Source organism: Rana temporaria, chromosome 12, assembly GCF_905171775.1.
Source record: "Rana temporaria chromosome 12, aRanTem1.1, whole genome shotgun sequence".
In the NCBI taxonomy this organism is placed as follows: domain Eukaryota; kingdom Metazoa; phylum Chordata; class Amphibia; order Anura; family Ranidae; genus Rana; species Rana temporaria.
Genome location: NC_053500.1, coordinates 99,573,059 through 99,587,797, shown reverse-complemented (window position 1 = coordinate 99,587,797; position 14,739 = coordinate 99,573,059). Strand labels below are relative to the sequence as shown.

The window sequence follows — 14,739 nt, the reverse complement described above, 5'->3', positions numbered from 1 at the left end:
CCCCCAAAACATTTTTTTTTCCCTCAGTTTAGGCCGATACATATTCTTCTACCTATTTTTAGTAAAAAAAATCGCAATAAGCGTTTATCGATTGGTTTGCGCAAAATTTATAGCGTTTACAAAATAGGGGATATTTTTATTGCATTTTTTTTTTTTTTTTTACTACTAATGGCGGCGATCAGCGATTTCTTTCGTGACTGCGACATTATGGCGGACACTTCGAACAATTTTGACACATTTTTGGGACCATTGTCATTTTCACAGCAAAAAATGCATTTAAATTGCATTCTTTATTGTGAAAATGACAGTTGCAGTTTGGGAGTTAACCACAGGGGGCGCTGAACGTGTTAGGCTTCACCTAGTGTGTGTTTACAACAGTAGGGGTGTGTGGCTGTAGGCCTGATGTCATCGATTGTGCCTCCCCTATAAAGGGGATGACACGATCGATGCGCCGCCACAGTGAAGCACGGGGAAGCCGTGTTTACATACGGCTCTCCCCGTTCTTCAGCTCCGGGGAGCGATCGCGACTGAGTGGCTATAAACGAATAGCCGCGCTGTCGTCCCGGATCGCTCCCCGAGGTAAGCCGCCCTCCGCACGCAGCAGGGGGGGGTCCCGATCGGACCCCCGACCCGCGGAAAGGCAAGGACGTATATATACGCCCATCTGCCTGTCCGTGCCATTTTGCGGACGTAAATAGTCGTGCGGCGGGCGTTAAGTGGTTAAATAAAATCGCATCCAGACAGAGATCTATGCTAGGGAGAATAAATAGTTTCAAAATACGAACCCTCCCCAAGATTTTATATAAAATACAAATGTTACCGATCTTACTTACGGAAGCATACTTTAAAACATTAAAGTTATTAGGTAGATTTATATGGCGGAATAAAAAAACTTGTATAAGTATGGCAATATTAACAAGAGATAAGGCATGCGGGGGGTTTCTTAATAACTGGAAAATATTTTTGTATATTTTTTTTGGGCCGGAACAGGATATATATATATATATATATATATATATATATATATATATATATATATATATATATATATATATATATATATATATATATATATATATATATATATATATATATATATATATATATATATATATATATATATATATATAATAATAAAGTTTTGAAGGAATTCCACTATGATGTGAACTATGATTGAGACAGCAAATGAACGCAAAACTAATTAAGTCTCCTGACAGAGTTCTCTGAGGTGAAAAAAAAAAAAAAAGACAGATCGTGATCCAGGCTTATGCCTTAAAAGGGATGGCACCTCCCTTTCCTGTCACAGCATATTCGACCAGGGCAATTGGTGCCTCCTGGGCTTTCTGACATCAAGCGTCAGGTGGTGACCTGGTCGTCCGTTCACACTTTCACTAACCCGCAGTGTGACGGGTTATAGCCAGTAGGACCGCCCCCTATGCGTTACTGTGCAGTTTTACTGTTTTTACATGTTCTCACTAGTCCTCTCCGGAAGGTGGCGATAAAACCCCTAAGGTCAAAATTGAAAGTGCTGTGTCCGTCAATGAACTTCAGAGAAAAGGATTTTACAGTGAGTACAAAAATCCTATTTTTTTTTTTACTTTTTTTTCATGCCAGAAATGGGACTCCTTTTTGAGAAGTGGAAATGCCAGATCCCAGATACGTTTTCCACTTGTGCCGATGTAGCTGGGATTCTTTGCCTTTATACATGTGGAAAGCATACAAGTATCCAGTGGCTCTTTCACAAAGGTTGTAGAATTTTACTCCATATCTGACCCTTTTGCTTGGAATGTATTGTTTGATTCCCAGCTGGCCAGTGAAGTGAACAATGGACTCATCCACACATGTTATGGTCAGGGACATAAAGATCAGCAAATCTCTGTGGGAAAAAAATTAGGAAGTTGGTGAATTTTGTTTAATTTGTCATAGTTGGGATGATCTCGGGAGGGCACTGGGTATTGTCACTGAAATGAAGGGAAGCGCATGATCATCTCATAGCGTGACCTGGGCATTACAGCAGAATAAATGGACATGTGATGGATGGCGTGGGTGTACCAGTAAGCACGTCCTTGTTTTTTTTTGGCCCCATGTAAATGGTGAGGCCCAAAAATAACTTGACTCTTCCAATGTAAGATGTCTCCATTCAAATGGATGGGCATAGGATGAACTGGGGCTGTTGGCAATATATTGGGCAAAAAGATCCAAAAAAATGTAAGTAAACTGTCAGGTAAAAATAAATAAATACAAATTCTGAAAAGTTTTCATTGTTAGCCTGCACAACTGGCTGTGCAGTGAAAAGGGGAATGCTTGGTGATTCTGGGTTGAAAGGCTGCCATAATTGGTTCTGGCACTGTGTGACAGGTACTCTGCTGATGGGCGACCGTAACACTACTGATGGGAGATGTGACAGGTGCTCTTTACTGTGTGTGTTGTGCAGTACACTATACAGTCTTCAGATTAACTCCCGATTCCCGACTTTCTTCTCACACAAGATCTGTGAGTTAGGAGAAATTCCGGTAACCAGTTACCAGTCTTTGTTTACGTTTGTGATTTGGCTGTGATTAAACATAGCTGATCAAGTGGTAAAGAGCCACTGTCATTGGCTCTTTAAACCAATCAGTGATGCCTGTGTCTGAGGGTATTTGGGCATGATCATAGACACAGCCCAAGGCAGGGTATTCCTGCCAGAACCGAAGATCAAGTCGCTAAAGGACCTGATCCGCAAGGTCAAGGCAAAGAAAAGGCTGTCTATTCGCCTTTGCATGAGGCTACTAGGGAAGATGGTGGCCTCTTTGAGGCTGTCCCTCACGCCCAGTTTCACTTAAGACTACTTCAAGGCAGTACTTTTAGCCGCCTGGAACAGGAAGATCCAAGCTCTGGATTTACCCATGCGCCTGTCTCCACAGGTGCACCAAAGCTTCAGTTGGTGGTTAAAAAACAAAATTTGCGGAAAGGAAAATCCTTTCTCCCAGTCACTTGGAAGGTGGTGTCTACGGATTCCAGCCATTAGAGGCTGGGGAGCAGTGTTAGAAGAAGCTTTAGCCCAGGGAACCTGGGCCAAGACAGAAAGGAACCTGCCCATCAATGTACTGGAGATGCGGGCAGTATACTTAGCCCTCAGAACCTGGACACACAGGTCATAGGGCCACCCGGTGCGGATTCAATCCGACAATGCTACTGCAGTAGCTTAAATCAATCGCCAAGGAGGGGCACCCGCAGTCAGGGTGTTCAGAAGGAGGTGAATCGGATTTTGGCATGGGCAGAAGAATATGTTCCTTGTCTCTCTGCAATCTTCATTCCGGGGGTAGAAAACTGGCAAGTGGACTATCTGAGTCCCCAGCAGCTGTCACTGGAAGAGTGGTCTCTCCACCCTGATGTCTTTAAGGCAATATGCCAGACATAGGGGACCCCGGATGTAGGCCTGCTAGCTTCCAGGTTCAACAGGAAGTTGGACAACTTTGTGTTCAGGACGAGAGATCCTCTGGCCTACGGATCGGATGCTCCTAATAATTCCATGGAATCAGTTTTCACTGATCTATGCGTTTCCTCCAATCGCTCTCTTACAAAGGCTACTTTGCAGGATCAAGAAGGAAGGAATTCCAGTAATCCTAGTGGCCCCAAATTGGCCCAGAAGGCCCTGGTACGCCAAAATCATGAAAATGGTGGTAGGAAAACCTTGGAAGCTTCTGCTTCGTCACGACCTGCTGTTGCAAGGTTTGGCTACTGAGACCCACATTCTGAAGAAACTAGGGATCTCGGGTCCAATGCTTTCTACACTTAATGCCAGAAAGCCAGCCTCCAGGTTTATCTACTATAGAGTCTGGAAAGCATATGTTTCATGGTGTGAAACTAAGAGATGGAATCCTCAAAAATATGACAGAAGTAGGATTTTTGCCTTTTGCCAGTTAGGAGTAGATATGAAATTAGCCCTTAGTACCATTTAAGGGTCAAATATCGGCTCTATCAGTCTTCTTTCAAAGACCGCTGGCATCTCATTCCCTAGTTCGGGCTTTCATTCAGGGGGTACTGCGGATCAATCCGCCAGTCAAGTCTCCCTTGTGCCCATGGGATTTGAATTTGGTATTGTCAGTGTTGCAAAAGCAACCTTTTTAACCTATTTGCCATATTCCGCTGATCCTTTTAAGCAGGAAATTGGCCTTTTTGATTGTTATCTCTTCGGCTAGAAGAGTATCAGAATTAAAAGCTCTTTCTTGTAAGGAGCCTTATTTAATTTGTTACAAGGACAAGATTGTTCTACGACCCCATCCAACCTTTTTACCAAAGGTGGTGTCGACACTTCATTTGAATCAAGATATTATTTTGCCTTCCTTTTTTCTCCCTTCGCCTTTCAGGACAGCACCTTGGAGAGAGTGTAGCTCCACCTCTTCCACCTGTGGAAGAGGTGCATATCTCCATGTTCCAATAGCACCCCAGTCACAAAAATGTCTGCGGCTAGCAGTCAATCTGGGAGGAGGGGAGGTCTGGCACCTGCAGTTCGGGCCATGCTCTTTCGGCCTTTTCTCTTCTCCCAGGGTATTCAGGAAAGTGATGGCAGAGGCTTTGGAACCCTTGAGGCTGAAGGGAATTCCAATAGTGCCTTACTTGGACGATCTGCTGCTGTTCGCAGACTCAAGAGATCAGGTGGAGGTCAATCTACAAATAACCCACGCACACCGAGAGGGTCTGGGTTGGCTTCTCAATCTTCAAAAATCCAATCTTCTACCATCCCAAAGGGTGAGGTTTTTGGGGTACGAAATAGACTCAGTAGAACAGAGAATATTTCTTTCCCAAGAGAAGATAGAAAAAAATGCAGTCGGCTCTGAAAGTACTTCAATGCGACTCAGAGATCTCTGTGAGACAAGCTATGTCCGCTCTGGGTCTGCTGACAGCAGCAATTCCTTCAGTACAGTGGGCCAGATTTCATGCCCGTCCTCTGCAGGCACAACATGACGGCAGTAATATATTTGACAAAACAAGGGGGTAAAAGAAGCAAGACATTGATGGAGCTAGCTCATCAAATTCTAAGATGGGCAGAAAACAATTTAGCCTCTTTGTCCGCAGTCCACCTGATAGGTACGGAAAACACTCTAGCAGATCTCCTTAGCAGGAAAGAAATAAGAGAAGCAGAGTGGTCTCTGAACCAGGAGGTATTGGAGAAAGTCACCAAAAAGTTGACCTATTTTCAAAACAAGAAAATGCAAAAACGCCAGCCTTCTTCTCTCTGCAGAGGCAGGATCAGGCTCTCGGGATAGATGCGTTGGCACATAAGTGGGACTTCCCTTTGTCTTACGCATTCCCCCCGTTTCAACTGGTACCAAAGGTACTGGCGAAATTCAGAGTGGAGTCCACAGAGCTAATCTTGATAACCCCCTACTGGCCAAAGAGGCCTTGGTTTGCCACCTTGACAAACCTCTCAGCAAAGCCCCCATGGAGATTGCCGATCAGGGCAGACCTGTTTTAGGGTCAGATTCTCCATCCAGATCCAGGCTATCTCAACCTAACAGCCTGGTTTCTAAAGAACAAATCTTAAGACAGAAGGGATTATCAGAAAAACTTATACCCTCCTGGCAAGTAGAAAATAAGTCACCAGAGCTATATACTTTAAAGTCTGGAAAGTCTATAATACCTGGTGTTCCAGCAAGAACTTTAGTTTTCTTAATACTATCTCGGTTCTAGAGGGATTGGAGAAAGGTTTAGCAGCAAGTACCCTCAAGACACAGGTAGCTGCCTTATCAGTTTATTTGGAAAAAACCCTGTCAGGAGAACCGTTAATAATCAGATTTTTTAGGGCTATGGCAAGAGTAAAGCCTAGACCTTTTGTTAGTTTTCCCAAATGGGATTTATCTTTAGTTCTTCAGGCTCTTACTAAGTCTCCGTTTTAAACCGGTAGAAGAGTCTTCATTAAAAAATTTTGACACTCAAAACTATTCTGCTGGTAGCAGTAACTTTTGCTCGAAGAATCAGTGAATTGATATATAAAAGCACTGATAAATCTAATAAAATTGTGTTTATGTAAAAAAAATATTTATTTAAAGATACTAAATTAAAACATCACGAATGTGAATGTTTAAAAACACTGGCCCAGATTCAGGTACATTTGCGCGATATTTGCGGGGGAGCAGGGCAACGATTTTGCCCTGCGCCCCCGCAAATATTTTGCGCTGCCCTCGATTCACGGAGCAGTAGCTCCGTAAATTGCGAGGGCGCGCCGCCGTAAGTGCGTGCAATGTAAATGATCCCGCCGGGGGCGGGAATCATTTAAATTAGGCGCGCCGAGCGTACAGCGCATGCTCCGTCTGGAAACTTTTCCGACGTGCATTGCGGCAAATGACGTCGCAAGGACGTCATTTGCTTCAAAGTGAACGTGAATGCCGTCCAGCGCCATTCACGAATCACTTACGCAAACGGCGCGGCGGAGCGGCGGCTATACTTTAGCATTGGCTGCCCCTACTATTAGAAGGGGCAGCCTTGCGCTAAAGTTGCCGTACGGAAACTCCGTACCTGGCTTGTGCAGGGCCCGCGCAAGTTTGTGAATCAGTGGTAGTATGCAATTTGCATACTACACGCTGATCACAATGGGAGCGCCCCCTAGCGGCCCACGCAAGAATGCAGCCTAAAATCTGCGTGGCATAAGAGCCTTATGCCGCGCAGATTTTAGGCTACAGTCGGTGTAACAAGGTTCCTGAATCAGGAGCACTCGTTACACCGGAGCAAGTAAGCAATTGCGCCGTGTAACCTATGGTTACACGGGCGCAATTGCTTCTTGAATCTGGGCCACTGATAAAATAATAATGGAAAATAAGAGTGTTTGGCAATAGATCACAACCACACATGCAGGTGTAAGACCTCGCATACAGTACGTGGACGTGAACTTGTGGAATTGCCCATATTCCTTTGCTATAATGTGTATATAAATGTGTGCGACCGTGATGGACAGGCACAAACATGCCTGCAGGCGTAAAATTCCACAGATTATAAATGTAAATACGTGGAAATGCTCACGAGACCGACTCCCATAAGTAGGCCAATTACAGTTGTATATATAAAAATGTTAACCTATACATTTTGTTACTTGACAGCTCCCTATCTTCCAGATTATTTTCTATTTCTCATCTTTTAGGAAATGGTGCGGGGTAATAGATATCGCACAATACACTGGTCATTTGTGGAGTCTCTTGAGCCTTCCAGAGTCGTACAGGTCCGATGCCCTGAAATGGTATCGAAGGGAAATCTTTACGGTCAAGTGACTGTTCGAATGCACAGCAAGCAGGTGAGTGACAAACTTCCTTAGTGTGGGTATATGTGTGATAGAAATTGAACTGTAGTGGGTGGAGAAATTGAACTGTAGTGGGTGGAGGTTAAATCAAATGCATCAAAGATAGAATGCATATTCTGTGCCAGAGCTTAGTTTACGGTAGAGGTAAGCAGCCGAATTGAAAAATATAGACACAGAAACCTGCTTTGTACAGCTAAATGAGGAATCGGAACAAACAGAACAAGGACGTCCAGAGACAGACTAGCGCGATGGAATTGTGACTTTTTAGCTTTATTGGGCAAAGCAGATTTTTTTTTCCAGTTCTAGATTTTTAGCTCTGATCACTGGAATTGGAAGCCTTTGAGAGGTTAATCTTATCACCAATGGATGAAGATTCCTTATAAGGTGTTGGTCACTGGTGATATCTATGGCTGTCCATTAGGCATTCTGCTTCTTAAAGGGACAGTTCACCTTTAACACCAAACTATGCAGATAAGGTGCATCTGTAGAAAACAACAAACTGTGCAGCTCTGACTAAAGTTGATCAAAGCCCTTGCTATAGGCCTTTTACATACGTTATGAAGCCTGACTGGAATAATTCCAGAACAAGCTACAGTAGGTGTTTGTGATATTGTGCTTTTAGCACGACAGAGTCGCGCTGATACTCGGCGACATGGTGCCGAGATCTCGCCGACACCTCGCACTCACTGGAATAGTGACAGCACATCCCAGCAAGCGCGTCATAGAAGCGACGGGAGATCCGACTTGGATTCCCGCCAATTCTACACGTGTGCGGCGTTTGTTATGAATCCTGAGGGGGAAGTCCCCGCCGGATTTTAAATAAAAATCCGGCATGGGTCCCCCCTCAGGAGCATACCGGGCCCTTAGGTCTGTTATGGGTTGTAAGGAGAGCCCCCCCTACGCCGAAAAAAACGGCGTAGGGGGTCCCCCTACAATCCATACCAGACCCGTATCCAAAGCACGCTACCCGGCCAGCCAGGAAGGGAGTGGGGACGAGCGAGCGCCCCCCCCCCCTCCTGAGCCGTACCAGGCTGCATGCCCTCAACATGGGGGGGTTGGGTGCTCTGGGGCAGGGGGGCGCACTGCGGCCCCCCCACCTCAGAGCACCCTGTCCCCATGTTGATGAGGACAGGGCCCCTTCCCGACAACCCTGGCCGTTGGTTGTCAGGGTATGCGGGCGGGAGGCTTATCAGAATCTGGGAGCCCCCTTTAATAAGGGGGCCCTCAGATACCGGCCCCCCACCCTAAGTGAATGAGTATGGGGTACATCGTACCCCTACCCATTCACCTGCAAGAAAAGTGGTAAAAACACAAATAAACCACACAGTGTATTAAAATATTTTATTTTTCTGCTCCGGAGGCCTCCCCTGTCTTCTTTATTAGCTCTTTTACCAGGGGGGGCTTCTTCTTTGACGTCTTCGGGTGGGTGGGGGCCGCCGTCTGGATCTCTTCCACCGCCGGGGGGGGGGGTGGCTTTTAAAAAAGCCCCCACCCCCCCGGCGGGTTTCCTCCGGCGTCTTCGGCGGGGCTCTTCTTCTTCCGCTATCCCGACGGGTCTTCTCCGCTATCCGGGGGGTCTCCTTCTATATTCGCCGCTCTCCGCTGTTGACTCGTCGCACCCCGGTTCTTCGTCTCGCAGTCCGGTCCCTTCTTCCGTGCTGTACGTCTTCTCCTTCCGTGCTGTGATGAGTTCTTCTTCCGTGCTGTGACGTCATGTTCTTCACGTCTCTTCTTCTCCCGATGTTGACACGCCGGTCCTCCTCGCTGAAATGACGGATGCGCGCCTTGCATCGGACCTATATAGGCCTCACAGTCCCATCATGCTCTGTACCTACCCATGTGATACCTACCCACTTGGGTAGGTATCACATGGGTAGGTACAGAGCATGATGGGACTGTGAGGCCTATATAGGTCCGATGCAAGGCGCGCATCCGTCATTTCAGCGAGGAGGACCGGCGTGTCAACATCGGGAGAAGAAGAGACGTGAAGAACATGACGTCACAGCACGGAAGAAGAACTCATCACAGCACGGAAGGAGAAGACGTACAGCACGGAAGAAGGGACCGGACTGCGAGACGAAGAACCGGGGTGCGACGAGTCAACAGCGGAGAGCGGCGAATATAGAAGGAGACCCCCCGGATAGCGGAGAAGACCCGTCGGGATAGCGGAAGAAGAAGAGCCCCGCCGAAGACGCCGGAGGAAACCCGCCGGGGGGGTGGGGGCTTTTTTAAAAGCCACCCCCCCCGGCGGTGGAAGAGAACCAGACGGCGGCCCCCACCCACCCGAAGACGTCAAAGAAGAAGCCCCCCCTGGTAAAAGAGCTAATAAAGAAGACAGGGGAGGCCTCCGGAGCAGAAAAATAAAATATTTTAATACACTGTGTGGTTTATTTGTGTTTTTACCACTTTTCTTGCAGGTGAATGGGTAGGGGTACGATGTACCCCATACTCATTCACTTAGGGTGGGGGGCCGGTATCTGAGGGCCCCCTTATTAAAGGGGGCTCCCAGATTCCGATAAGCCTCCCGCCCGCATACCCCGACAACCAACGGCCAGGGTTGTCGGGAAGGGGCCCTGTCCTCATCAACATGGGGACAGGGTGCTCTGAGGTGGGGGGGCCGCAGTGCGCCCCCCTGCCCCAGAGCACCCAACCCCCCCATGTTGAGGGCATGCAGCCTGGTACGGCTCAGGAGGGGGGGGGGGGGCGCTCGCTCGTCCCCACTCCCTTCCTGGCTGGCCGGGTAGCGTGCTTTGGATACGGGTCTGGTATGGATTGTAGGGGGACCCCCTACGCCGTTTTTTTCGGTGTAGGGGGGGCTCTCCTTACAACCCATAACAGACCTAAGGGCCCGGTATGCTCCTGAGGGGGGGACCCATGCCGGATTTTTATTTAAAATCCGGCGGGGACTTCCCCCTCAGGATTCATAACAAACGCTGCACACGTGTAGAATTGGCGGGAATCCAAGTCGGATCTCCCGTCGCTTCTATGACGGCTCTGTCTCCATCGCGGCAAGCCAGCTCGGCGCTGGCTCCCGCGATGGGGCTCGTAGGTGCTCAATCTCGCCGAGAAAGAGAGCGAGATTGACACAAAATCGGGTTCACCTACTGTAGGTACTTCCAGGACCTTGCTAAGTGAGGCCTAGTCATCTTCCACCATCACAGAAGTGAGTGCTTAAATGCTGAGCTCTGCACTACTGCATCAGGAGAGCGTACTTGGCAATGTCCTGGGAGTATTCCAGTCAGGCTTCACAAGGTATGTAAATGGCCTACACCTATAGAAAGGGTATTTGTCTTTAGTCCGAGCTGCACAGTTTGTTTTAATCTACAAACCTCTCTTACCTGCATAGGCAGTTTTTTTTTGTAAAGGCGAACTATCCTTTTAAGGCTTAGTTAGAATCTTCCATGTGATGTGCGGTATAGCTCCTTGGACAGATGTCTGTTAAAAACAATGTGCGATCGACCTCTCTATAATTTGAGGGTCCATTTCCTCTGGTAAGAAGATTTGCCTAATCACAGTGGTGCCGTGTGTACCTATCTGTTAGACTGAGGTTGATGCAGCGATTTCCATCTTTCAGCAACTACATTATATGCACTCTTTTATTGTATTTTCCATTAAGTAGCGCTGCATATTATCTTAGTGTACACTATAGTTTGGAATCAACTCATTTGTACTGGCTGCTGATTTATTATTTTGTGTGTTCTAGCATGGATAGTTTGCCTTTATTTAAAAAATATATAATTATTCTGTTCCAAAAATCTAGTACTTAACATTCAGTAAAGGGAAAATCTATATGCAATATATCACATTAAAAAAAAAATATAAACAAATATAAATAAACGGACCTTGGACAATGATTGGTAATGCAATAATGGTGAATTGAGACTGTGGAGCATAAGATGGTGTTATAACCTATTGTATTTCCACTTTTGCGGCCAAATTGGGATAAAACCTTCTTTTATATTTGTTGCATGTCCCCATTCACATAACATAACTTTGGGGGGAAAAAAGAATAAATAAAATTTGCAACTTACCTTTCTTTTATCCTCCATGGACGGACACAGCTCCTTAATTCTTGACAAGTGGGTTATGTTCCTGTTCACAGGAGAGGACTAGGCAGAAACATGTTAGGCCCCGTACACACGATAGAATCCATCCGCTGAAAAATCCCAGCAAATGGGTTTCAGCGGATAGATCCTATGGTGTGTACACGCCAGCGGATCTCTTTCCGCGGAAATTTCTCCCCTGGGATGGATTCCAGCAGATCGAATATTTGCTGACATGCCAAGCAAATCCATCTGCTGGAATCCATCCCAACGGATGGATCCGCTGGTCTGTATAGACTCACCGGATCCATCCGTCCGAAGGGATCCCCCGCATGCGTCGTAATGATTCGACGCATGCGTGGAATTCCTTATATGACAGCGTCGCCGCGTCATCATCGCGGCGACGGCGCGACACGTCATCGCCAGAGGATTTTGGCGCGGATTTCAATGGCCTGTGTTTTTTTTCTGTGGGTTGTATTTGCCTGGAAAGGGCCTCCTTAGACCTTCTCAGTCACGTTGCAGCATTTTGCTGCCATTTTCTCGGCGCCAGCGTAATTTTTTTTGAAGCCTGCTGCTTCCATTAGGAATTCCCATTGGCGGCCATTTTGTTGTGGCCGCGCTATGGCACAGTTTACTATTGCGGGCGGCCATGTTTCTGTGGCCGTTCCTGCTCTGAGGCGTCCGACGGCCATTTTGGAGGCTATTTTTCTTCTAGTGCTAAGCTAATCGGCGCGCAGCACAGATCTCCTCATGATGTTTTGAGCAGCTTTACCTTTACAGCATTTCTCCTCACAAGCGCACGCTGTGTTCTGAGGGTAGGCAGTGGCGCTGAACGGTCTCCTCTGGTGATTGGTGAGTCCCCTGGGTAACCCCCGGTCAGGGCAACATGGAGGGTGGGATTTCTTCAGGTCTGAAATGGGTCCCTGAGAGCTGTCTAATGGATTTAGTGTCTGGTTCTTCCTCTCAAAACATGCCAGAGGTGGCTGCTGGAGCTCCTGCACCTGCGGTTTATGGACACTTTGTTGGAGCGGCGTGTGGGTGTTAAGGGGGGTTAAATAGTGCCCCCACCATCCCATAGGTGGTGTGACTGCTCTGTCACAGACTGGGACCTGCACTGTATGAAACCCCCTTCTTCTGCCTGGTGTAGCGGAGGTTTCCTCTAAGGGGTCAGTCTTTTTTTTGTGCGCACAAATCAGACCGCTCTGTGAAGGTTTTCCTTATATTTTCTTTGACTAGTTCATTAATAAAGAATGGGAATGGGAAAGAAGTCCTTGTAGTTCCTCAGCGCCCGGGGTTTCGGTACCCCTTTTGAGGAGAGTTTAAAAAAAAGATCTCCTCCGGTAGTGGCCCCCTGTTAAATGGGGGTGACCGCTCTCTCTATAGAAGGGACCCCTGCCTTCCAAGACCTTACTGATAGGAGGTCCAAGGCACTGACCCGTTCCATGTTTACTATGCTGGGGTCTGCATCGCGGCCTGTTGTGGCCACACCCTTGGTGTCTCAGACACTCACTGAGTGGGCAAGGTTTTGCACCTGATTGTGGAGGAGCACCAGCTCCCTCCCTAATTTGTTAGCCTGGCCAACCTGTTGGTCAAGGGCCTTGTATAGGTCTGTGATGCTGCACGGGATGCTGCATCCTCAATGCCCAGAGCCTCTGTTTCGGCTGTGATTTTGCGCCGTCTGATTTGGCTGAAATGCTGGTCTGCTGACCAAGCATCCAAAAGAGCCCTGGCTGATTTACCCTTCAGGGGTGGGAGGTTTTTTGGTACCTCGTTGGATGACATTATCAAGATGTCACTGGGTGGGGGTGAGAGCACTCTCCTCCCTCAGTCCACCTGGGGAAAGGGGCCGCTCGTGTGCCGGGTCCTTCGTTCCCCGTTCAGAGGTAGTATTTCGTCGTCAGTCAGGGCCCGCCGGGGTAATCATCCCAGGCCGACAAAGGCTCAGCTGGGGGATGGGTACGTCCCTGGGTGCGTAGCCGCACCCACACCCCCCTTTTGTATGTAGCCTTCCCCTGCCTGTCTCATGGGTGGGGCGACGACTTTGCAGTTTCTCAGCTCGGTGAACCTTCCTGCTCTCCGACCACTGGGTCTTGCAAGGTGGTCTCTTCGGAGTACTGGATATGGTTCTTCCTATCCACCGAACAGATTCTTCCCTCATGTCTCTCTCCTTCCCGGCTCGTCGGTCTGCCTTGCTGGGGCAGTGTAGGACTTGCTAAGCTGCGGGGTAATTTTACCTGTCCCGCAGGACGAGAGGTTTTCGGGGATTCTATTCAAATCTGTTTTCAGTCCCGAAGACGGATGGGGTCCGTCCAATCTTGGGCCTCTAAGCCCTAAATGCCTTTGAGAGTTAGGTTGTTCTGCAGGGTGGTTGCTGCACTCCATCCGGGGGAGTTTCTGGCGTCCTTGGACATCAAGGACACATACTTGCAGACCACACTCTGCGCAGGTCACCAGAGGTTTCTGAGCTTCACGGTAGGGAGGACCACTGTCAGTTGTGGCTCCTCTTTTTGGTCTAGCGTCAGCACCAAGTGTCTTCAGAAGGTGCTCGCACCGATCCTAGCTTTGCTGGGACAGCGAGGCTTTGCCATTGTGGGCCACTTAGACGTCTTTCTTCTGAGAGCAGATTCTGGCTTAGAATTAGAGGAGGATGTGTCTATAGCCAGTCAGACCCTCCAAGATTTTGGGTGGGTGTTAAACGTTTAGAAGTCGGTCCTGGTTCCGACTCAGCGTTTGGAGTACCTAGCGTTGATTCTGGACTCCTCAGTGGCAAAGGTTTTTCCTCCCCTGGTCAAATTGCAGACTCTTCAGTCTGCAGTGTTACAGTTGTTGGCAACGCACAATCGGTCATATCTCAGTTTTTTGCATGCGAGTCCTGGGCCTGTTGGTTGCCTGCTTCGCGGCGGTACCGTATGCCCAGTTCCACACTCGTGTTTGCAGAAGGAGATACTGTCCAAGTGGTACAAATCTCCTTTGTCTCTGGATCGCCAGATTCAGGTAAGCCACATAGTCAAAATCTCTGAATTGGTGGCTGAGATCTTTGGCTCCTCGATCGGAGGGGGTGGTTTCTTCCCTTCCAGTGGACGGTGATTACGATGGACGCCAGCCTCACGGGTTGAGGGGGCATCTGGGGGGGTCCAGGAGGCCCAGGGTCCTTGGACTCTAGGAATCCCGTCTACTGATCATTGTCCTAGAACTCCGGGTGATCGGGCTATACTTTTCCTTGTGGTAGAGGAGGTTGCAAGGTCGCCCGATCAGGATTCAGTCAGACAACGCCACGGCTGTGGCTTAGGTCTACCATCTGGTAAACTGGCAGGCGAACTACTTTGAGTCGCCAGATGCTGGACCAGGGCGACTGGTCTTAGCACTCAGAGGTGTTTCAACTCCCTTGCAGGAGGTGTGGCTCACAGGGCATGGATCTCCTGG

At 48.1% G+C, this 14,739-nt stretch overlaps 1 protein-coding gene across 1 annotated transcript in view; it reads left to right on the top strand.

Moving 5' to 3' along the window:
• MRPL45 (mitochondrial ribosomal protein L45) overlaps window positions 1-14,739 on the top strand; it is a 189,403-nt gene that overhangs the window by 133,038 nt on the left and 41,626 nt on the right. The window contains exon 6 of the mRNA XM_040329829.1: window positions 7,118-7,267. Within this exon, the coding sequence (XP_040185763.1) occupies window positions 7,118-7,267 (150 nt within the window). The remainder of the gene's footprint in view (window positions 1-7,117; window positions 7,268-14,739) is intronic.